Source organism: Schistocerca cancellata, chromosome 3 (genome assembly GCF_023864275.1).
Source record: "Schistocerca cancellata isolate TAMUIC-IGC-003103 chromosome 3, iqSchCanc2.1, whole genome shotgun sequence".
NCBI classification, from domain to species: domain Eukaryota; kingdom Metazoa; phylum Arthropoda; class Insecta; order Orthoptera; family Acrididae; genus Schistocerca; species Schistocerca cancellata.
In genome coordinates this window covers 787,607,108-787,632,984 of record NC_064628.1, presented here as the reverse complement: position 1 = coordinate 787,632,984, position 25,877 = coordinate 787,607,108, and the positions used below count along the sequence as shown (strand labels likewise).

Below are 25,877 nucleotides of genomic sequence, written 5' to 3'. Positions count from 1 at the left end.
CAAATTTTCATTCATTTGTTGTAAACAGAAGAGTGCTGGAAACAGTGTTGCCAACATGCATAATTTACACTAGAAATTCAGTGATGCGAAATATGCAGAATTTTAAAAAATTTTTAACACTTTACACAGAAAAATACTGCCCACAGTGTTTGCACTTACTACTAACATATTAACCAAACAATATTTTGCGTGATTCTCAAAAGCTTTCGGATGGGGGTTTTCAAATAAATAATTCATAAAAGCTTGTAAAAATGCAATTCTTTTTTACATTTTTAGTAATAAATATTTACATAATACATATACCTGGGGCAGAGAAGATACTATTTATAATTACATCAGTAGCATCTGGTAATGTGACAGAAAAGATAGTGTTCTGCGACTTTCCAAATTAGAGGGGGAGGGGAAAAAAAGGAAATCAAGCGGAAAAATTAACTTAAATTTCATATTTTTGTCTTAAATTTGTAAGCCAATGAGTGCGTGTGTATTAACCAAATTTCAACACAATGAAGAGGAGGCTTTAATGCAAAACATTTGCCAGGTCTAATACATATTTTTTCTGGAGAAATTCATGACCACGAGTTGACATGATCTGTGTGATCAGAGATGAAATCACCCACGTTTAATGCCAAAATACACATTTACAGTGCAAAATTACATCTGTAAAAGCAACAAAAAGGAAATCACAATTAATGTGGCCATAAACACTTCCTTAATATTCAATTTATGTCATCATGTCTTTGAAATTCTGTCTACTGCAATATATGTCTGCAGTTGCTGAGGCAAGGACTTCTGGAAAGACTGGAGAGATTTCTTCAATATCATTCCACACACTACAACAATGTGTTGTTTTAAATCCTCTTGGGCCAGTGGAACTTTTACACGGACTTCATCTTTAGAGTTTATCCAACAGAAAAAAGATCCAGTGGTAACAAATCAGGTGGACACATAGGAAAATTGATAATGTCTTCACATCCTACTCAGCAACCAGGAAATAAATGGGTGAATGTTGTCCTAGCCACAAGTGAGTAATGAGAAGGGCACCAATCCTGCTGTTACCACATCTACATATTTAAAGTGGTATTTCCTCTAGGAGAGCCAGTAGCACTTTGGTAATAAATTGTCTGTATCTTTGAACCCTTAACCCATGCCATTTTTTGTAAAACGAACATGCGTGGTGTACTTTGTACACCTGTAAAGAATAGTTGTCTTTACGTTACCAAGGTAAACTTACATGAACAAAATCACTGTTTAATCTTGGTTTAATTAAACAGTGATGAAATAAACTTACATAATATGAGCTAAAGTGCTGTTTAATTAAAAAATAAAGCAATAAACTTTCATTATATCACTTTGTTGCCACAGTCAGTGATACGCCACATCATGACTCACTCGAAGCATTAAACAAAGCAGTTACATCAGATCCCAGCCAACCCTTTATTTGATTATTAATTATCTTGTAGACAGCTGCCTCATTGTTGCATTTTGCTGCTGGATTATAATCTGGGTCATTTTCCTGCAAGCAAAATAAAATTTCTCTCGCCTAGCTCGCTGTTTATTTTATATTGGCTCTGAGCACTATGGGACTTAACATCTTAGGTCATCAGTCCCCTAGAACTTAGAACTACTTAAACCTAACTAACCTAAGGACATCACATAACACCCAGCCATCACGAGGCAGAGAAAATCCCTGACCCCGCCGGGAATCGAACCCGGGAACCCGGGCGTGAGAAGCGAGAACGCTACCGCACGACCACGAGATGTGGGCTTATTTTATATTACTGCTGCTTATTTGGACATATGACAATGTAATTTACCACCGTGTTAGTTGAAACAATAATGAAGGACTAGATATGGGCTCGCAATTGTGAAACAAAAATGGAATGGTGAAAACAACTTTATTATTGGTAGGCACACTTTATACACAAGTGCACCTGCTAGAGGGTTATGGTTCCTTCAATGAAGCAAGGATCAATCACGTAGTCTCCAATAACCCAACAGCAAACATTAACAACCTTTTGCCTCTGATGTTCAACCCACCTCAGCCAGAGCAGATTCTCAGCAACCCAATAATGTATATTTCCTACATTCAGCTTTCGATAATTTGTAAAGGTAGCTTCATGACTAAAGAGATTTCTTTGAAGAAATAACCCATTGTCCTGATGCTGCATCAGAAACAAGCAACAGAATTCCATGTGTTTTCTGCATTCCCATTGATTAATAAGCTGGTGAAGTTAGACATGATATGTATGGAAGCTCTCTGTGTACAGAATGTAAAGAACATAGGGCTGACTTACTCCAGAGGCACTCGCAGTTTCTCTGGATGAAACATGTGGATTGTGTACAACAACTGCCAGAACATTGTTTCACACTCTGCTCACTGCACGCTTTCTCCTTACAACCTGCATACTATTCCAGTGCCATTCCAATAAGAATTTCTAGCACACACTGAGAACAGTCATTCATCTTGTACATCGTCTGTTGGATTAGCTTTGTTCATACAGCTTAATTTTACTTCTGTGTTCTCTGTAAGGAAGTAGTACATCTAGTTTCACTTAGTTTGTGGAAGGCATTTAGTTTTACAAACTAACCAGCATTTGACACACATGAATGACACAGGGAATGAAAGCTAACTTTCCTATTCTACCCTTTTGTATAATTATCATTGCAACGCAATATTCCATTTCTATTCCTATTCCACTTGTAAATGTAGTGAGAGAAAACAAGTCTATATGCCTCCATGTGAGTCTTAATTTCTGTTATCTCACCTTCATTGTTCTTATGCAACATGTGCATTGGTGACAGTAGAATTATTCTGCAGTCAGCTGCAAATGCCTGCTGTCTGGCTAGCTGCAAATGCCTGCTGTCTGGCTAGCTGCAAATGCCTGCTGTCTGGCTAGCTGCAAATGCCTGCTGTCTGGCTAGCTGCAAATGCCTGCTGTCTGGCTAGCTGCAAATGCCTGCTGTCTGGCTAGCTGCAAATGCCTGCTGTCTGGCTAGCTGCAAATGCCTGCTGTCTGGCTAGCTGCAAATGCCTGCTGTCTGGTCAGCTGCAAATGCCTGCTGTCTGGTCAGCTGCAAATGCCTGCTGTCTGGTCAGCTGCAAATGCCTGCTGTCTGGTCAGCTGCAAATGCCTGCCGTCTGGTCAGCTGCAAATGCCTGCCATCTGGTCAGCTGCAACTGCCTGCCGTCTGGTCAGCTGCAACTGCCTGCCGTCTGGTCAGCTGCAACTGCCTGCCGTCTGGTCAGCTGCAACTGCCTGCCGTCTGGTCAGCTGCAAATGCCTGCCGTCTGGTCAGCTGCAAATGCCTGCCGTCTGGTCAGCTGCAAATGCCTGCCGTCTGGTCAGCTGCAAATGCCTGCCGTCTGGTCAGCTGCAAATGCCTGCCGTCTGGTCAGCTGCAAATGCCTGCCGTCTGGTCAGCTGCAAATGCCTGCCGTCTGGTCAGCTGCAAATGCCTGCCGTCTGGTCAGCTGCAAATGCCTGCCGTCTGGTCAGCTGCAAATGCCTGCCGTCTGGTCAGCTGCAAATGCCTGCCGTCTGGTCAGCTGCAAATGCCTGCCGTCTGGTCAGCTGCAAATGCCTGCCGTCTGGTCAGCTGCAAATGCCTGCCGTCTGGTCAGCTGCAAATGCCTGCCGTCTGGTCAGCTGCAAATGCCTGCCGTCTGGTCAGCTGCAAATGCCTGCCGTCTGGTCAGCTGCAAATGCCTGCCGTCTGGTCAGCTGCAAATGCCTGCCGTCTGGTCAGCTGCAAATGCCTGCCGTCTGGTCAGCTGCAAATGCCTGCCGTCTGGTCAGCTGCAAATGCCTGCCGTCTGGTCAGCTGCAAATGCCTGCCGTCTGGTCAGCTGCAAATGCCTGCCGTCTGGTCAGCTGCAAATGCCTGCCGTCTGGTCAGCTGCAAATGCCTGCCGTCTGGTCAGCTGCAAATGCCTGCCGTCTGGTCAGCTGCAAATGCCTGCTGTCTGGTCAGCTGCAAATGCCTGCTGTCTGGTCAGCTGCAAATGCCTGCTGTCTGGTCAGCTGCAAATGCCTGCTGTCTGGTCAGCTGCAAATGCCTGCTGTCTGGTCAACTGCAAATGCCTGCTGTCTGGTCAACTGCAAATGCCTGCTGTCTGGTCAACTGCAAATGCCTGCTGTCTGGTCAACTGCAAATGCCTGCTGTCTGGTCAACTGCAAATGCCTGCTGTCTGGTCAACTGCAAATGCCTGCTGTCTGGTCAACTGCAAATGCCTGCTGTCTGGTCAACTGCAAATGCCTGCTGTCTGGTCAACTGCAAATGCCTGCTGTCTGGTCACCTACAAATGCCTGTTGTCTAGTCACCTGCAAATGCCTGTTGTCTAGTCACCTACAAATGCCTGTTGTCTAGTCACCTACAAATGCCTGTTGTCTAGTCACCTACAAATGCCTGTTGTCTGAATTTTCTCAACAGTGTTTCATGAAAACAGTGTTATCTTCCCTCCAGGGATTCACACTTGAGTCCACGGAGCATCTCAATAATACGAGGGTTGTTCAATAAGTAATGCCCCACATTTTTTTTTTCTCAGAACATATTTATTTTTAAGAGTCAGAATTTGGTGACAACATCCATCAACATGTCTTGTCCATGTCCTATTTTTCTACATAGTCTCCATCACGTTCTGTGGCTGTATGCCAGTGACGTGGAAGAGCATGTATTCCTTGCTGGTGAAAGCACAGGCGTAGCCATGTTTTCACTGCATGACTGACACACTTGTCATCTTTAAAATGTGTTCCCCATAGAGAATCTTTAAGTGGCTCAAAGAGATGGAATTGAGAGGGTGCCAGGTCTGGACTGTAGGGTGGGTGAGGCAATGATGTCCAACCCAATTTGGTGACATGTTCCTGGGTTCTTAGGCTTGCATTATCATGTTGGAGCAAGATTTCTGCTGGATTCTTGTCCAATCAAACATGTCAAAAATGGCTCTTGAGTTTATTCAAAGTCTTCACATTTGCCTCTGAATTGATGGTTGACCCTTTTGGCATCACATCAATGAGAATGACACCATCACGATCTCAGAAGACTGTCACTATGACTTTTCCGGCGGAGGGGGTTGTCTTGGATTTCTTCTTTTGTTGTGAATGAGGACGATGCCACTCCATAGACTGCCTTTTTGTTTCTGGCACAAAGTGGTACACCCAGCTTTTGTCCCGCATAACAATCGTGACAGAAGGGCCACTCTGTCAGTCTCAAAACACTCCAACCATTCAGATGGAATGGCCTTTCTTTTAATCTTGTGGTCCGCTGTGGGTATTTGTGGAACCCATCGTGAGCACCTCTTCGAATATCCAAGAGTCTCGATCATTGCAGACACACTTCCAATGCTGACTGACAACTGTAGAGCCAATTGTCGAGTTGTGGTGCGCCAGTCGGCACAAATAATGGCATCCACATGATTTAGCATGTCTGGAGTGGTGGCTGTGACAGGATGTCCCGAGCGTGGCTGATCATGGAGCTCTGTTTCCTGAAGCTGTAACTTTCTTTACACATTGCCATATGCTGCATACAAACATTTACGGATGTTCACCACAGTTTATTTTTCTGCACATAAGAATACAATAACAGCACACTGCTCCTAGCGAATCGTATGTAGATGCCATTTTGGCACTGTACTACAGCTCTGACATCTGCAGAATGATTCAAAATTTGACCAGCGGACATAACAAACATCAAATTTGAAGCACCAAGAAGGACATTTGTCTATGTATATTAATGGCTTTTCAAAAAAAAAAAAAAAAAAATGGGGCATTACTTATTGAACAACCATCATACTTTCGTGTTGATCAAATACATATGTAACAAATCTAGCTTTTAAATTGCTTCCATGTTTTCCTTTAATGTCACCTGGTGGGGATCCCAAATACTCGAGTAGTACTCAACAGTCAGTCAGACAAGTGTACTATATATGGTATTACTTGTAAATGAGCTACACTTTCTCAAAATTGTCCCAGTAAACTGAAGTTGATTATTCGCCTTCGCTATTTCACATTCCTTGTGTTCACTCCACATCATATCATTCTGCAACGTTATGCCTACATACTTAACTTTAGTGATGTTGCCAAGCAGCATGTCACTAATACTGGATGTAACAGTATAGGGTTATTTTTCCCTACTCATCTGCATTAACTTACATTTAGAGTAAGCTGCCATTCATCACACCAAATAGAAATTCTGTGTCAGTCATCCTCTAACCTCCTACAGTCACTCAAAAATGATACATTCCCATGTACTATACTGTCATCAGCAAACAGTTGCAGACACCTGCTTGTCCTATGCATCAGATCATGGACACGAGCAGTCCTACCACATTTACCTGGGGCACACCTGGAGAAAACCAGGTCTCTGGTGAACATTCGCCTTTGAGGACATCATATTGGGTTCTAATGCTTAAGAAGTCTTCAAGCCACTCACATATCTGGAAAACTATTCTATATGTTTGGACCATAGTTAAGAGCCTGCAGTATGGCACCACGTCAAATGATTTCCAGGAAATACAGGAATATGGAATCCGCCTACTGCCCTTCATTAATGGTTAGCAGGATATCGTGCAAGAAAAGGGCAACCTGAGTTTTGGAAGAGTGATGCTTTCTAAATCCATCATGATTTGTGGACAGGTGCACTGTGTGTCTTGCTACATTCTTTTGTTGTCAGCATAATGTTAAAGAAATAGTTATTATTGGGATCTTTTTGTTAATTTACATTTTAGCTGCTGGAATGTTGCAATGCATGGAATGCAAGATGCCATTATTACTATTGTGAAATATTGTGGATGTAATTTAATAATATGGAGTCAATAAATTCAAGACTTGTCTGGAAATTCAGGGTGAGGCTAAATCCAATACTTTTCGTATTTCACCTAACCTGTAGCAGTTTCAGGAATATACGGCATGGAAGTGGAAGGCGATTGAGCCATTCGCTACAAGCCTGAATATGACTGAAAACATTATTTCATCAATTGCAACAGATCACTCCATCTCAATATTCCGGCACGCATGATGACTGTGTAGCCAGTCCACCTCATTTCAAGCCATTTTTCACTTCATCTCAATAAAATTAGACTACATTCTTAAGATTGGTGAAGCATTAGACATTAATACTTAAATACATATAACTCCATCAACACTTAACTTTTATAGGAAAGGGAAGGAATAATATACGCTCTGTAATACCTAATTCGGATTCCATCCAGACTCGGTGACTTACTTGTTTCCAAATAGTTCAGTTGCTTCTAAATGCCAGGGTTGTCTATTATTATGTCCTCCATAGGAGAGTCTGCGCCATAGTCAAACAACAGTATGTCTGTACAATCCTGCTGCATGAATGATTTCTTAAACACAAGGTACAGTGGTTCACATCAATCTTGGTACATTAGTCTACCGACTTTCGCATGTTGACATCTGTGCATTCTTTTTTGAACCAACAGGGGAACAGTCTCTGCTTCCTCAGCATTTCCTGAATTTCATTATTAAACTATGGTGGGTCTTTTCAGTCCTTAATCCACTTTCTTGGCACATACTTTTCTAGAATGTGATCTAGAATCAGCTTAAGCTTTGCCCATAATTCCTATACATCCATTATATTGGAACTTAATGATGTCCACTCACTTGTAAGTAAGGTGTTAAGAACTGCTTATCTGCTCTTTCCAGCATAAATACACTCCTAACCTTATTGATGGATTTAATAACTTTAGTAATCATCATTGCTATGATGACATCATGATCACTAATTCCTTCTTCACACTGACACAGTTGATAAGATATAAAATATTTCCATTTGACATTGGTTGTCATACTAACTGTGAAGATGTTCCATGAAAACGTGAGCAACTACTTCGCATCCATGTCCACGCCCACATCACTTGCATTGAATCCATAAACTTCCCAGGGTATATTCTATACATTAATGTTGTCTCCAACTAAAATGAAAGATTGAGGTATTTCTGCACTACTGAGAGTGGACGTTCTTTGAATGATTTTATGACTGTTACAGCAGAACAGAGTGGCTGGTCAAAACATCCAATGATTAACGGGGAGGGAGGTAGAAAGTAAGATTAGGGTTTAATGTCCCACTGACATCGAGGTCATCAGAAATGTGGTTAACTCATGTTCATCTAGACTAGTCACTCATATCCAGATAACTTTATAATTGGATTTGATTTCTGCCTCAACAAACACAATAATTTTGTTGATTACAATGAACACACTGCCCCCTATAGGATCTAACCTGTATTTCTGATGTACATCCCATATCTCATTAAATATTTTGGTGGTTGTTACCACAGGTTTCATTCAGCTCTCAGTTCTGAGAGCCTTTTAGCAAGGCAGTAAATTCAGGAATGTTTAGACAATATACTGCTAAAATTTTGATAGCTGAAGCGCCTTTACTTTGCCTGCGATCTGATTTCCTTCTCAGCTGACATTACACATTTTGTTACTTCATATGAAATCAGTAACTTCCTAATAAGACAACAATCAGTTTAATGTTCAAAACACATAAATTATAAGTTACAAATATTATAATTTCTCCAAAACAAGCAACCAGATTTTGGAGATTGAAATGCCGTTGTAGTTGTGTCTTTTAGGATTACGATACATCTACATCTACATTTATACTCCGCAAGCCACCCAACAGTGTGTGACAGAGGGCACTTTACGTGCCACTGTCATTACCTCCCTTTTCTGTTCCAGTCGCGTATGGTTCGCGGGAAGAACGACTGTCTGAAAGCCTCCGTGCGTGCTTGAATCTCTCTAATTTTACATTCGTGATCTCCTCGGGAGGTATAAGTAGGGGGAAGCAATATATTCGATACCTCATTCAGAAACGCACCCTCTTGAAACCTGGCGAGCAAGCTACCCCACGATGCAGAGCGCCTCTCTTGCAGAGTCTGCCACTTGAGTTTGCTAAACATTTCTGTAACGCTATCACGGTTACCAAATAACCCTGTGGCGAAACGCGCCGCTCTTCTTTGGATCTTCTCTATCTCCTCCGTCAACCCGATCTGGTACGGATCCCACACTGATGAGCAATACTCAAGTATAGGTCGAACGAGTGTTTTGTAAGCCACCTCCTTTGTTGATGGACTACATTTTCTAAGGACTCTCCCAATGAATCTCAACCTGGTACCTGCCTTACCAATAATTAATTTTATATGATCATTCCACTTCAGATTGTTCCACACGCATACTCCCAGATATTTTACAGAAGTAACCGATACCAGTGTTTGTTCCGCTATCATATAATCATACGAGGGCAGTTCAATAAGTAATGCAACACATTTTTTTTTTCTCGGCCAATTTTGGTTGAAAAAACCGGAAATTTCTTGTGGAATATTTTCAAACATTCCCACTTCGTCTCGTATAGTTTCATTGACTTCCGACAGGTGGCAGCGCTGTACAGAGCTGTTAAAATGGCGTCTGTAACAGATGTGCGTTGCAAACAACGGGCAGTGATCAAGTTTCTTTTGGCGGAAAACCAGGGCATCTCAGATATTCATAGGCGCTTGCAGAATGTCTACGGTGATCTGGCAGTGGACAAAAGTACGGTGAGTCGTTGGGCAAAGCGTGTGTCATCATCGCCGCAAGGTCAAGCAAGACTGTCTGATCTCCCGCGTGCGGGCCGGCCGTGCACAGCTGTGACTCCTGCAATGGCGGAGCGTGCGAACACACTCGTTCGAGATGATCGACGGATCACCATCAAAAAAACTCAGTGCTCAACTTGACATCTCTGTTGGTAGTGCTGTGACAATTGTTCACCAGTTGGGAAAGGTTTGTTCCCGCTGGGTCCCTCGTTGTCTAACCGAACACCATAAAGAGCAAAGGAGAACCACCTGTGCAGAATTGCTTGCTTGTCATGTGGCTGAGGGTGACAATTTCTTGTCAAAGATTGTTACAGGCGATGAAACATGGGTTCATCACTTCTAACCTGAAACAAAACGGCAATCAATGGAGTGGCGCCACACCCACTCCCCTACCAAGAAAAAGTTTAAAGCCATACCCTCAGCCGGTAAAGTCATGGTTACAGTCTTCTGGACGCTGAAGGGGTTATTCTGTTCGATGTCCTTCCCCATGGTCAAACGATCAACTCTGAAGTGTATTGTGCTACTCTTCAGAAATTGAAGAAACGACTTCAGCATGTTCGTAGGCACAAAAATCTGAACGAACTTCTCCTTCTTCATGACAACGCAAGACCTCACACAAGTCTTCTCACCCGAGAGGAGCTCACAAAACTTCAGTGGACTGTTCTTCCTCATGCACCCTACAGCCCCGATCTCGCACCGTCGGATTTCCATATGTTTGGCCCAATGAAGGACGCAATCCATGGGAGGCACTACGCGGATGATGAAGAAGTTATTGATGCAGTACGACGTTGGCTCCGACATCGACCAGTGGAATGGTACCGTGCAGCCATACAGGCCCTCATTTCAAGGTGGCGTAAGGCCGTAGCATTGAATGGAGATTACGTTGAAAAATAGTGTTGTGTAGCTAAAAGATTGGGGAATAACCTGGTGTATTTTAATGCTGAATAAAACAACCCCTGTTTCAGAAAAAAAAGTGTTGCATTACTTATTGAACTGCCCTCGTACAATAAAGGATCCTTCTTTCTATGTATTCGCAATACATTATATTTGTCTACGTTAAGGGTCAGTTGCCACTCCCTGCACCAAGTGCCTATCCGCTGCAGATCTTCCTGCATTTCGCTAAAATTTTCTAATGCTGCAACTTCTCTGTATGCTACAGCATCATCCGCGAAAAGCCGCATGGAACTTCCGACACTATCTACTAGGTCATTTATATATATTGTGAAAAGCAATGGTCCCATAACAGTCCCCTGTGGCATGCCAGAGGTTACTTTAACGTCTGTAGACGTCTCTCCATTGATAACAACATGCTGTGTTCTGTTTGCTAAAAACTCTTCAATCCAGCCACACAGCTGGTCTGATATTCCGTCCGGAAGTCAAGGAAAATAGCATCGACCTGGGAGCCTGTATCTAATATTTTCTGGGTCTCATGAACAAATAAAGCGAGTTGGGTCTCACACGATCGCTGTTTCTGGAATCCATGTTGATTCCTACAGAGTAGATTCTGGGTTTCCAAAAACGACATGATACGCGAGCAAAAAACATGTTCTAAAATTCTACAACAGATCGACGTCAGAGATATAGGTCTATAGTTTTGCGCATCTGCTCGACGACCCTTCTTGAAGACTGGGACTACCTGTGCTCTTTTCCAATCATTTGGAACCTTCCGTTCCTCTAGAGACTTGCGGTACACGGCTGTTAGAAGGGGGGGCCAAGTTCTTTCGTGTACTCTGTGTAGAATCGAATTGGTATCCCGTCAGGTCCAGTGGACTTTCCTCTGTTGAGTGATTCCAGTTGCTTTTCTATTCCTTGGACACTTATTTCAATGCCAGCCATTTTTTCGTTTGTGCGAGGATTTAGAGAAGGAACTCTGTGAAACAGCTTTGGAAAAAGGTGTTTAGTATTTCAGCTTTACGCGTGTCATCCTCTGTTTCAATGCCATCATCATCCTGGAGTGTCTGGATATGCTGTTTCGAGCCACTTACTGATTTAAAGCAAGACCAGAACTTCCTAGGATTTTCTGTCAAGTCGGTACATAGAATTTTACTTTCGAATTCACTGAATGCTTCACGCATAGCCCTCCTTACGCTAACTTTGACATCGTTTAGCTTCTGTTTGTCTGAGAGGTTTTGGCTGCGTTTAAGCTTGGAGTGAAGCTCTCTTTGCTTTCGCAGTAGTTTCCTAACTTTGTTGTTGTACCACGGTGGGTTTTTCCCGTCCCTCACAGTTTTACTCGGCACTACCTGTCTAAAACGCATTTTACGATTGCCTTGAACTTTTTCCACATACACTCAACATTGTCAGTGTCTGAACAGAAAGTTCCGTTTTGATCTGTTAGGTAGTCTGAAATCTGCCTTCTATTACTCTTGCTAAACAGATAAACCTTCCTCCCTTTTTTTATATTCCTATTAATTTCCATATTCAGGGATGCTGCAACGGCCTTATGATCACAGATTCCTTGTTCTGCGCTAACAGAGCGAAAAGTTTGGGTCTGCTTGTTATCAGTAGGTCCAAGATGTTATCTCCACGAGTCAGTTCTCTGTTTAATTGCTCGAGGTAATTTTTGGATAGTGCACTCAGTATAATGTCACTCGATGCTCTGTCCCTACCACCCGTCCTAAACATCTGAGTGTCCCAGTCTATATCTGGTAAATTGAAATCTCCACCTAAGACTAAAACATGCTGAGAAAATTTATGTGAAATGTATTCCAAATTTTCTCTCAGTTGTTCTGCCACTAATGCTGCTGAGTCGGGGGGTCGGTAAAAGGAGCCAACTATTAACCTAGCTCGGTTGTTGAGTGTAACCTCCACCCATAATAATTCACAGGAACTATCCACTTCTACTTCACTACAGGATAAACTACTACTAACAGCGACAAACACGCCACCACCGGTTGCATGCAATCTATCCTTTCTAAACACCGTCTGTGCCTTTGCAAAAATTTCAGCAGAATTTATCTCTGGCTTCAGCCAGCTTTCTGTACCTATTACAATTTCAGCTTCGGTGCTTTCTATCAGTGCTTGAAGTTCCGGTACTTTACCAATGCAGCTTCGACAGTTTACAATTACAATACCGATTGCTGCTTGGTCCCCGCATGTCCTGACTTTGCCCAGCACCCTTTGAGGCTGTTGCCCTTTCTGTACTTGCCCGAGGCCATCTAACCTAAAAAACCGCCCAGTCCACGCCACACAACCCCTGCTACCCGTGTAGCCGATTGCTGTGTGTAGTGGACTCCTGACCTATCCAGCGGAACCCGAAACCCCACCACCCTATGGCGCAAGTTGAGGAATCTGCAGCCCACATGGTCGCAGAACCGTCTCAGCCTCTGATTCAGACCCTCCACTCGGCTCTGTACCAAAGGTCCGCAGTCAGTCCTGTCGATGATGCTGCAGATGGTGAGCTCTGCTTTCATCCTGCTAGCGAGACTGGCAGTCTTCACCAAATCAGATAGCCGCCAGAAGCCAGAGAGGATTTCCTCTGATCCATAGCGACACACATCATTGGTGCCAACATGAGCGACCACCTGCAGATGGGTGCACCCTGTACCCTTCATGGCATCCGGAAGGACCCTTTCCACATCTGGAATGACTCCCCCCGGTATGCACACAGAGTGCACATTGGTTTTCTTCCTCTCTCTTGCTGCCATATCCCTAAGGGGCCCCATTACGCGCCTGACGTTGGAGCTCCCAACTACCAGTAAGCCCACCCTCTGTGACCGCCCGGATCTTGCAGACTGAGGGGCAACCTCTGAAACAGGACAAGCAGCCATGTCCGGCTGAAGATCAGTATCAGCCTGAGACAGAGCCTGAAACCGGTTTGTCAGACAAACTGGAGAGGCCTTTCGTTCAACCCTCCGGAATGTCTTTTGCCCCCTGCCACACCTCGAGACATCCTCCCACTCTACCACAGGTGAGTGATCAGCCTCAATGTGGGCAGTATCCCGGGCAGCCACAGTCTTAGTCCAATCGGGGGATGCGTGGGAAGAGCTGGCTGTCCCCGGCAAACCCCCATCCGGACCCCCACAGTGATGCCCATTGGCAACAGCCTCAAGCTGTGGGACTGAAGCCAACACTGCCTGAAGCTGGGAGCGAAGGGATGCCAACCCAGCCTGCATCCGACCACAGCAGTTGCAGTCCCTATCCATGCTAAAAACTGTTGTGCAAAGAATGTCTGAACTAATCTACAGAGAGCACAAACAATTCGACACAAAATTTAAACAGTTATTAAAATACATGATTGCCTAGTAAATGCAGTAATGCTGCTACTTGTGCACTGCTGACACACTGCTCGGTGGCGGAAGGAGACTACGCGATTTTACACTATTCAGGTACTAAAACGCGATGCTACAACTCTCAAATGCTATAATACGCCCGAAATTTATGAATTAAACAATGCAAGTACCAAAAACACGCAAAGAAATTAAGAATTAAACTATGTAACAAATAAGTGAGCTAAGAGTATGCAACTTGCTGCTGGCAGCTGCTTATCCAACGGCAGCAGGGAGCACACTGAGCATACTGGCAACATTAATTACAATAGCTTTATTTTGTAGAGCAATGTTGATACTAATATTTCTGCAATTAATATAGCCATGAAAAGAAACTAAATGTCACTTCAGGAACACTTTCTCACGATCAGTCTGGGTGAAAACAGAATTACTATACGTTAAAGGGTTAAAGAAATAATTTTAGAATTTTATTTTATACATTTTCTTCAGATCCTTTCATACAGGTGTGATGATCAGATATGGAACGAGTTAAAGAATATATAAATGTAGATTACAAACACCGTGGTACAGTTAATGTACAAAAACAGTTTTTTATGTGAACAGCTTAGCTGAGTCACCCTGTATATCTTGTTAGTGTGTGGCTTGGTGATTAAACAAGTTAAGTGTCAGACTACAGATCTAAAGATAAGGTAAGCACCACACAAAGCTTAGGCCTCAGGCCAGATCAAACAAGGTGGTACTAGGAGCAATCTATGATCACGGTACATGTGATCAGCATGTTATCAATCCCTCCAGCTGTTACTGCCAATAGATGAACCTGCTGGTGCTGCTTATTTACTCAAGCAGCTCCTTATGTGGCCTCACAAGGGGCTCCCTACCTCAGAAAACAAAATCTAAGAAGGTTCTAGGAATCGAATCCAGATCCCTCTGCACTGCATTGAAGACAGAGATGCTAAGCGTTTGGCTACAAATCTAAAAGTTTACGGTTCAATACTAATTCGGTATTATAATCTTTCTCTGTCACTTATTGGTTCTTTCATCTCTGACCATTATTTGAATATGGGAAAAATGACAAGTAGCACCAAGGTTTGGAGCTCATGTTAAAGCTGTGGGTCCCCCTATAACTGACTGTCATTCTCTAATCAACCCTCAGGTCAAGGACAATTTTAGTTATTTCTTGTTGCCAATATTTTTAGTGGTTACATAATCTGAAGCTACTTAATAGCTGCACAGAAAAGCATCTATGGACTAGGATGAAATTCCAGTTTTATTGAAGAACTGTAAATAGAAGTCATTTACACTATCAGGTCATCTAGGAAGATATGTTCTGTAAGGAGGTATATTCCAGGCCAAGCTGAACTGCCGGTTGTCAAAAACACTTATAAAAATGTGTGAGGGGGAGTTAGAGGGGAAATGGATCTCCAAAGTACAGGGATGATGGCTTACTTTTACCTTTGGACAAACTGACTGAGCAAATAATGCCTAACAATAACAAATTTCCACTTGTCAAAGAATTTTCGAAGTGGACACACGTGCACAGTGCAGTTTGCTTCTTATGCGCTTGTCAAGAGCAATGACAGTTCATAACCAGCAGTAGTATTCTTTGTTCTCTCCAAAACTTTTGGTGGCGTACACCTTGTTTTAGTTTTATCAGTATTTGCAACAAACGGTGTAGAATGGAAAACTCATGTTTCATTAGAGTTATAGTTAAAAGATAGGTAATAATATTCAAAAATAGTACAAGGTGGCAAAAACAAATCTGGCATGACATCCTTCTTAGCATTTTGTGACAACGCAGCTGACGGAAATCTTTCATTGAGCTCTATGGTGGCTTCTTCCAGAATTTTCTGTAATCAGCAGTTTCACTAGGGTAACATATTTCATGTCAGAATTATAAACATTCTCTAGGCTAGTTTCCTTATTGTCATTCTCTATAAAAATAGTTCTTATATTAAAGAAGAGACCCATTAACATTTGTAGTTAAGGTGAAAACAATGTCGTTATATATAAGAAATATTCATCAGTTATAATATCACTACGTGTTGTAAATTACAGTCCCTCACTGTGTTTTTCTGTCTGTATGTATCTCTCAAACTACTGCACACATTTTCATTTATGTAATATAATTAGATAGATGATAAGATCTACTCACTAAGAGGCAGCAGGAGAAAATGTATATAAAGGTTATAGATATGTGCAAGCTTTTGGAACCAGTGGTTCTTTCTTCTGGCAGTTGGGTTGGGTGGCAAGGAAGAGGGATAAAGGGAAAGGACTGGTGAGGTTTTAACAAATGGGGAGCAGTTCTAGGTGGCTTCTCTGAATTCTACCCATTTTGTGAACCATGCAAGTCCTTTTCCTTCATCTCTCTTCTTTTCCCTTCAATATTTCTGGCAGAAGGAGGAGCCATTGGCCCTGAAGGGATGCACATTTCTATAGCCTTTGTGTGTGTTTTCTGCTACTGCCACTGGTGAGCAGATTTACTGCCACTGATGAGCAGAATTTTTATCTATCCAATTATATTTTCAAAAACAGATTATTTTTGTTGATATATTTGTTTCCATCGAGTGCCAATATGAAAAGGATAGATTGCTACTCACCATACAGTGGAGATGTTGAGTCATAGACAGGCACAACAAAAAGATCACTAAACACACAAGCTTTCAGCCAGAAGGCCTTCTTCTGAAATAGACTACTGAGGTCAGCGAGACAGTGGTCGTGTGTGTGTGTGTGTGTGTGTGTGTGTGTGTGTGTGTGTGTGTGTGTGTGTGTGTGTGTGTTTTTTTTTTTTGGCAAGAAAGGCTTCTGGCCAAAAGCTTATGTGTTTAGCAGTGTTTTTGTTGTGCTTGTCTGAAACTCAACATCTCCGATACATGGTGATTAGCAATCTACCCTTTTCATTTTGCCATTATTCCATTATGTATTTTCCACAGTTTGGTTTTTCTCTAATAGACAGACTGATTCCCAAGGAAGGTTTGTGTACATAATTTATAAACAAATTGTGCAAATTGACTGAACTATGATGATGATGATGGTGGTGGTCGTCGATTACACCACACTCTCTGAAAACCCTCCCGATGTGCGTAGCTTAAATTGTAGAATTTGGAGTTACCATTCAATTACCTAATGTTGTTCACTGGATTTTACTCACAGCTGTACAGAGTAGTCCATAAATAAAATTACTTCGATACCAAACAAGTCATCCCATGGTAGACACATAGTGCTACCCACACAATGCCAGGGATAATCATCAGTTCTCACTATTTATGATCTCTCTCCATCTTATATGTATTAGTGAGATAACGAACAACAGTTTTCATAGTGGTAGCAAAAGGCAGATATCAAAGGCAAATGACGCTTATGCCACAGAAACAAACTTTGTTAATTTGCTATTAAAACATTAATGAAAGAAAAATCAGTTTATGCAATGCCTTGTATCATAGTGCACTTATATACAATTGATTATAAATTATATTAACAGAAATTTTTAGCTCTTGTCAAGCATATGGGACAACTTGATGCATGTTCCACAATTGCAGTATTGGTTTTAAATAAAATGTCGGCACCAGTTGCAAAAGTGCAACTGGTACTGGCATCTTATTCAAAAAAATTTTAAGCAATAATTTTGACTTACTCTTACTTGCAGTGATAAACAGAATATTTGTACTGAAGTTTGATAAACTGTACTATGGACTAAAACTGTGCAATATAGCAGAATGTAAATAAAAATACATTTAAATATTTTTATACAATATGCAGTTCATAGTCATTTGACAACAACATTTAGAACAATTTACTAGGTTTCAACATACTTTAATTACTAAATTATGAATACACAACAAACCTAAATGGTTTAACACCAGAATGTGTCAACATATGTATCTTGAGATTAGACTTATTTTGGAACATCTTGCCACAACGATCGCACGTGCAGGCTCCAACAATATCTTTGTGATGGACTTCTTTCATATGTCTCTGTAAGGCTGCACGAGACCCAAGGAGTTTGAGGCATATCTTACACTGGAATTCTCGCAAGACTTCAGCCATATCTGAAAAATTGTTGGAACAAAATGAAAGTCATCAAACAAATGTGTATCCATGATAATGAAACTGACAAGCAAGAGAACAAAATAAAGAGCTCAAATTGCAACACTTATCAAAATAACAGAAAGACAGTGAATCCTGCACAAGATCAGATACTTCAACAATAAATGTAGTTCTGTTTATTTAAGGTGCAACTTGTAAACTACTTTGTATTCTGTGTGTTGATAATCATTTCCCTATTAATCCTTGCACACTGGTGATGTGATTGATGCGTAGTGTGCTGTAGACGAGCGCCAGTCCCACTCGGGCGTGCCCGCAGTACGGCACATTTTTCGTGCTCCCCACGGCGCTACTCTCTCCTGCTTTCACACTCTTAGTTTTGTGAAATTATTGGACATTATACTATATGTTTATTTGGGAAAATATTTATACAAATCACAAATGTTTTTGATATTGTGTGTCATGTCTGCGCACTAATCCAAGTCTGGGGACGTCAATGGAGGTGGAGTAGCACGTGAACCTGATGTAGAAGCAGCTACAATAGGTGTTTCATGTTCATCATCAGATTGGGACGATGATTTGCTTTCATCTTCGGAGTCACTACGCAGTATGAGAGAAAGAGCTTCATCCACAATATATTGTTTATCTGATATATCACTTCTAGTAGAAACTAGCTGTGGTTAATAACACGTCGCTTCAGATTAGAAACAAGGAGGCAAATGAGCAGTTGAGCAGGCTGAACAAAGCCGCTAGATGGTGCATAGGTCAAACTTTGACACAAGTGTAGTGAAGCGGAGAAATATGACGCGAGGCAGAACTGCTACAGCAGTTCACTGGCTGGGCAGCACGGGCTGCACTCGAATGCTGCAGCAGTCCACCAGCTGAACGACACATTTGCTTCCAACTTCTGTAGAAGTTCACTGTGGCAAAAGGGTTAAGACAGTCCTAGCATTCATACCAGATGTCCCTAACGATTAGTATCAAAATTACGCAGATCACAGAGAATGAAACTGATTATTTTGCTATAAAAAAAACCAGTGATAAAAATGAATGTTTTAGGCCATATGATGACTTAAATGTGGGTCAGGCACATATTTATAAACAGCTTGTTTCATAAAAAATAACTGCTTTCCACTTCTGTGTTGGTAGCACTACCTCAAAAAACAATACTAGGCTGTCTGTGATTTGTCCATTATGGAGTTTACCACTATTTACAATTTATTGTGTGCACCATGCAGCATTATTCATCGCAGGAACTAGCATATGTGCAATTAATGGATGGTGCACACGAATGTAGTAACTGGAAAGCCAAATGAATGTAGAGAAAACAGCTTTGCTGCAGGCATAATCTTAATTCCAAGAAATTTACTACTGTGGATACAAAGTTATGAGGAATTAGGTTGTTCAAGTTACAGAAAGCTGGCCAAGGTTCTGGGCAAAGAACTGTTTGCACAGTAGAATTTAAGGTGATGGTGATGGACTGCATAAAGATGGTTCATCAATAAGCATACAATCTGGTGGTCATAACTTTGAACAGCTGATACAGGTTTTTAAGTTTTTCCTGAAAGCTGTATATCTTCTCTGTGAAGAAAAGAAACATTTTCACTTCTGACTAATAGTGCCTTATCTCAAAGTGCTCAGTTTAGGAACCCCGCCAAATTACATAATTTTGACCCTAAAGATTTACGACACTTTCTTTGTTATTTAGTATCCAGTAACTATTAATGTGAGATTACTAGCAACTCTGTTTAGCGTAACTTGGCAAACAAGTTTGGTGTTTGAAACCTATGTTGTTTCAGTCTGATATAAAATGTAAGCTGACTGTTTAATGTTCAATATGGGAAATGTGCAGTACGTGGTAACTGCAATTCTGTTAATGTAGTTTCTTCTGAACGGTTCTGGATAGGACAACAATAATTGAATGACTAATTCTGATGTAAATACGTCAGTTGCAACCAAGAATCCACAATATAAGAGTCAACATCAGTTATTTCCCGAAATTCTCACTAATAGACTAAACTGATTAAATTCCTATAACAGCAATTTATTTTATTAGATTTTAAGACTAACTAAACCATGGACCTTGGAGAGGTGGAGCATCTTGCTTGCCTCAATGATACAGATGGCATCCACAACTGAGGAGTATTTGCAGAGAGGCCACAGTAACAAATGAATCCTGAAGAGGGACAGAGGCCTTTTCAGTAGATGTAGATCACTGACTGATCTGGCCTTGTAACATTAGCCAACATGGTCTTTCTGTTCTGATACTGCAGTAATCTGAAAGCAAGAGGAAACTTTAGCCATTATCTGCCCCCCCCCCCCCCCCCCCCTCGTGCATGCAGCTCTACTGTATTGCATAAACTCAGGGGAATGCTGTCAACATGTAAAACAATACACATTTTATGGGCGAGAATGTTGGATGTCTGATCCCTTAATCAGGTAGGCACATTAGAAAATGTAGAAAGGAAAATAGATGGCTTGAAGTTAGATATAGTGGAAATTAGTGAAGCGGGGTGGCAGGAAGAACAGGCCTTCTGGTAAGTTCAGGACATGGTTATCAACACAGAACAGATAATGCATAAGTAGGCCTAATAATGAAAAATAAAATAGGATGAACAGGATAGTGAACGCATTATTGTTGCCAAGATAGACACAAAACCAACACCCACCACAGTAGTACACGCTCACATGCCTACTAGCTCTGCTGATGAGGCGGCAACACCTGGTTTAAGAATCTTGAAAGAAGATTACATATGTGGAAGAGACCTGGCAATACTCGAGGGTTTCAGACTGATTATATAATGACAAGACATAGGCTTAAGAATCAGACTTTATTACACTACAAGGGATTTCCAGGAGCAGATATGGACTCTGACCATGTTGTTGTTGTTTTTGTGGTCTTCAGTCCTGAGACTGGTTTGATGCAGCTCCCCATGCTACTCTATCCTGTGCAAGCTGCTTCATCTCCCAGTATGTACTGCAGCCTACATCCTTCTGAATCTGCTTAGTGTATTCATCTCATGGTCTCCCTCTACGATTTTTACCCCCACGCTGCCATCCAATATGAAACTGGTGATCCCTTGATGCCTCAGAACATGTCCTACCAACTGATCCCTTCTTCTAGTCAAGTTGTGCCACAAACTCCTCTTCTCCCCAATTCTATTCAATACCTCCTTATTAGTTATGTGATCTACCCATCTAATCTTCAGCATTCTTCTGTAGCACCACATTTCAAAAGCTTCTATTCTCTTCTTGTCCAAACTATTTATCATCCACGTTTCACTTCCATACATGGCTACACTCCATAAAAAACCACTTTCAGAAACGACTTCCTGACACTTAAAGCTACACTCGATGTTAACAAATTTCTCTTCTTCAGAAACGCTTTCCTTGCCATTGCCAGTCTACATTTTATATCCTCTCTACTTCGACCATCATCAGTTATTTTGCTCCCCAAATAGCGAAACTCCTTTACTACTTTAAGTGTCTCACTTCCTAATCTAATTCCTTCAGCATCACCCGACTTAATTCGACTACATTCCATTATCCTCATTTTGCTTTTGTCGATGTTCATCTTACATCCTCCTTTCAAGACACTGTCCATTCCGTTCAACTGCTCTTCCAAGTCCTTTGCTGTCTCAGACAGAATTACAATGTCATCGGCGAACCTTAAAGTTTTTATTTCTTCTCCATGGATTTTAATACCTACTCCGAACTTTTCTTTTGTTTCCTTTACTGCTTGCTCAATATACAGATTGAATAACATCGGGGAGAGGCTACAACCCTGTCTCATTCCCTTCCCAACCCCTGCTTCCGTTTCATGCCCCTCGACTGTTATAACTGCCATCTGGTTTCTGTACACATTGTAAAGAGCCTTTCGCTCCCTGTATTTTACCCCTGCCATCTTCAGAATTTGAAAGAGAGTATTCCAGTCAACATTATCAAAAGCTTTCTCTAAGTCTACAAATGCTAGATAGGTTTACTACTACTACTACTACTACTACTACTACGTGATCAGGCCCAGTGGACCGCACGCATCTACAAGTTTCCTCCTCCACTGTATTCTGTCCATTGCTGCTATCCGCCATTCATCCACATCTATTGACACTTGGTTTAAATCTTCATGGAGTCCATCCCTCCAACACTTCTTGGGTCTTCCTGGCGGTCTCTTTCCTGTAGGTGTGAAATCCAGGAGCTTCCAAGGCCATCTGTGATCCTCCATCTGGGCCACATGGCCGGCTCACTGCATTCGTTTGGCTTTGACAGTTCCTGCTATGTTGGGCTGTTGGTATACTTCCTCAAGCTCTTGGTTGTATCTGATCCTCCATTCCCCTGTATCTGCATCCAGAACTGCACCGAAGATCTTCCGAAGCACTTTTCTCTCAAAAACAAGGAGCTTATGGAAGTCCTGTATCTGGATACTCCATGTCTCACAGCCATATAGAACAACAGGCTGGATCAGGGTTTTGTACAGTCAAATCTTGAACTGTCTGGAGAGATATTTGGACCGAAGCAGTTGTGCTAGGCTGTGGTAAGATCAGTTTCGTGCTTGTATTCTGGCATTGATCTCTGCTTCACATGACGAGTTCTCAGTGAAAAGCGCCCCTAGGTATTTGAATTCTTGCACTCTCTTGTAGGAATGGTCCCCAACCTGCAGTGATTGTAGATGATCAGCAGTCTGACAATGACCACGCGTCATAACGAGGTACTCTGTCTTGGCTTTGTTTATGTTTAGCCCAAATTTGCTGGCAGCCTCCTTTAGTGCTTTGGTCATTTGCTCCAACTCCTCTTCCGACCTAGAGATAAAAAGATGTCATCTGCATAGGCTAAGTATGCCAGTCTCTTTCCTTCGATTTCAATCCCTTCATTCTCTTGGAAGGTCTCACGTACGATCTTCTCGAGGGCAAAGAAACGTAGGTTTGCCTTTTCTTAATCTAGGTTCTAAGGTAAGTTGTAGGGTCAGTATTGCCTCACATGTTTCAATATTTTTACGGAATCCAAACTGATCTTCCCCAAGGTCGTCTTTTTCCATTCGTCCGTAAAGAATTAGTGTCAGTATTTTGCAGCTGTGACTTATTAAACTAACAGTTCAGCAATTTTCACATCTGTCAACACCTGTTTTCTTTGGGATTGGGATTATATTCTTCTTGAAGTCTGAGGGTATTTCACCTGTCTCATACATTTTTCTCACCATTGGTAGAGTTTTGTCAGGACTGGCTCTCCCAGGGATGTCAGTAGTTCTAATGGAATGTTGTCTACTCCCAGGGCCTTGTTTCGACTTAGGTCTTTCAGTGCTCTGTCAAACTCTTCACGGAATATCATATCTTCCATTTCATCTTCATCCTCTTCCATTTCCATAATACTGTCCTCAAGTACATTGCCCTTGTATAGACCCTCTATATACTCCTTCCACCTTTCTGCTTTCCCTTCTTTGCTTAGAACTGGGTTTCCATCTGAGCTCCTGATATTCATACAAGTGGTTCTTTTTTCTCCAAAGGTCTCTTTAATTTTCCTGTAGGCAGTATCTGTCTTACCTCTAGTAATATATGCCTCTACATCCTTCCATTTATCCTCTAGCCATCCCTGCTTAGCCATTTTGCACTTCCTGTCGATATCATATTTGAGACGTTTGTATTCCTTTTTGCCTGCTTCATTTACTGCATTTTTATATTTTCTCCTTTCATCAATTAAATTCAATGTTTCTTCTGTTACCCAAGGATTTCTACTCTGACCATAATTTATGTTTAATAACTGCAAACTGAAGCTGAAGAAATTACAAAACGGTAGGAAGTTAGAGAGATGTAATCTGATTAGCATGAAGAAATCAGAAGTTGTTAGGAGTTTCTGAGGGAGGATTATGCAACATTGGACTGAAATGGGGAAAGGAGCAGAGGGCATAGATAATTTTTTCCATGGGAGGGGGGGCGAAGGATAATTTCTGCTCAAGTAAAAGACGTTCATTCAGGGCCGAATTCCAAAGTATCAGCAGCTGAATTGTGAAATTGTTTCAGTGTTCAGAACTGGAACACAAGTTGCATCTATTCAAAAATCTGGTACAGACAAATGAAATGAAAGAACTGTAGTAGAAAAATTGTGATGCTTATTGAGGTTAATTTAAATCACTCTGTAAACCTGGAGTACTTAGCACCTGTAGACAGTATGTCATGCGACAGTCCAATTTAAATGCTTTCTTTCCCAGCATAGTTGCCCCTATATTGCTTAATATTTCAAATTGTCACCATTGCTTCAGTTACTTCTGCCAACAAACCAAGAAATGCCATTTTTAGACATGAAGTTGGAAATGGAGAAACATTAACACTTTTTTTTAAAGTAGTAGTTGGTCCCATGATGGTTCCTAAAAAGAGGCAATGGTCATGTGAAATGAAACTTCCTGGAAGATTAAAACTGTGTGCCAGACCGAGACTCGAACTCGGGACCTTTGCCTTTTGCAGGCAAGTGTTCTACCATCTGAGCTACCCAAGCACGACTCACGCCCCGTCCTCACAGCTTTACTTCTGCCAGTATCTCGTCTCCTACCTTCCAAACTTTACAGAAGCTCTCCTGCGAACCTTGCAGAACTAGCACTCCTGTAAGAAAGGATATTGTGGAGACATGGCTTAGCCACAGCCTGGGGGATGTTTCCAGAATGGGTAGCTGTCCATTCCCACGAAATTAATATAAAATTGCACTTATCTCTTACTCAAGAATTCTTCCTTTTTTCTTCTGTTGCAATCCTGTTAAGTCACAGTCTATTCCACCTACACTATGTGATCGAAAGTATTTGGACACCCCCAAAAATAAACGTTTTTCATATTAGGTGCATTGTGCTGTCACCTAGTGTCAGGTACTCCACATCAGCAACTTCAGTAGTCATTAGACATCGTGAGAGAGCAGAATGGGGCACTCTGCGGAACACTCAGACTTCAAACTGGGTCAGGTGATTGGGTGTCACATATCACATGATTGGGTGTGATGCGTCTAAACATTTCCACTGTTTCTGGTGACAGTGAAGTGGAAACGTGAAGGGACACATACAGCACAAAAGCGTACAGGCCGACCTCGTCTGTTGATTGACAGAGACGGTAGACAGTTGAAGAGGGTCATAGTGCGTAATAGGCAGACATCTATCCAGATTGTCACACAGGAATTCCAAGCTGCAACAGGATCCACTGCAAGTACTATAACAGTTAGGCGCGAGGTGAGAAAACTTTGATTTCATGGCCGAGCAGCTGCTCATAAGCCATACATCACACCGGTAAATGCCAAACAACACCTTGCCTGGAGTAAGGAGCGTAAATATTGGACAATTGAACAGTGGAAAACTGTAGTGTGGAGTGACAAATCACGGCACACCAATGTGGTGATCCGATGACATGGTGTACGTATGGCGAATGACCAGTGAACATCATCTGCCAGCGTGTGTAGTGCCAACAGTAAAATTCGTAGGCGATGATGTTATGGTGTGCTGTGGTGGTGTGGCGTTTTTCGTGGAGGGGGCTTTCACCCCTTGTTGTTTTGCATGGCACTATCACAGCATAGGCCTACATTGATGTTTTAAGCACATTCTTGCTTCCCACTGTTAAAGAGCAATTAGCTCTTGTGTTATCAGCAGCTTATTGTTAAGTGCCTTTGTTATTTGATCTCCTAGCTATAACTACTCGTCACCACCTTGTTAAGAACTATTTTAAAAAAATCTCTCCCTCTAATATTATAAGCTTGATATGCTATTTATTATTCCTTCTATTAACCCCAAAACTCCAGGGAGCCTTTTCAATTTTTGTCATACATTCTGTTTTCTTGTATGTGACATGTAGTCATTTTTACTTTATTGCGGAGCTCTTCAGAACTATTCTTCACTTACAAACATTTTTGTAAGCCTGATATGTTATCTGTGCATGCCAATCGAAATATTCTAACTGTTTTTTTCTCTCCCAGTTGTGAATCCTCTTCATATGATTTTCTGTACCAGTATACAACAATTTTTTCATGGGCACAGTTAAATAAAACTAATG

General features: G+C 41.7%; 1 protein-coding gene across 1 annotated transcript in view; it reads right to left on the bottom strand.

Annotated features, from left to right (window-relative positions):
- Positions 1-25,877, bottom strand: part of LOC126176567 (uncharacterized) — a 139,471-nt gene that overhangs the window by 38,105 nt on the left and 75,489 nt on the right. Inside the window, exon 8 of the mRNA XM_049923727.1 lies at positions 17,666-17,870. Within this exon, the coding sequence (XP_049779684.1) occupies positions 17,666-17,870 (205 nt within the window). The remainder of the gene's footprint in view (positions 1-17,665; positions 17,871-25,877) is intronic.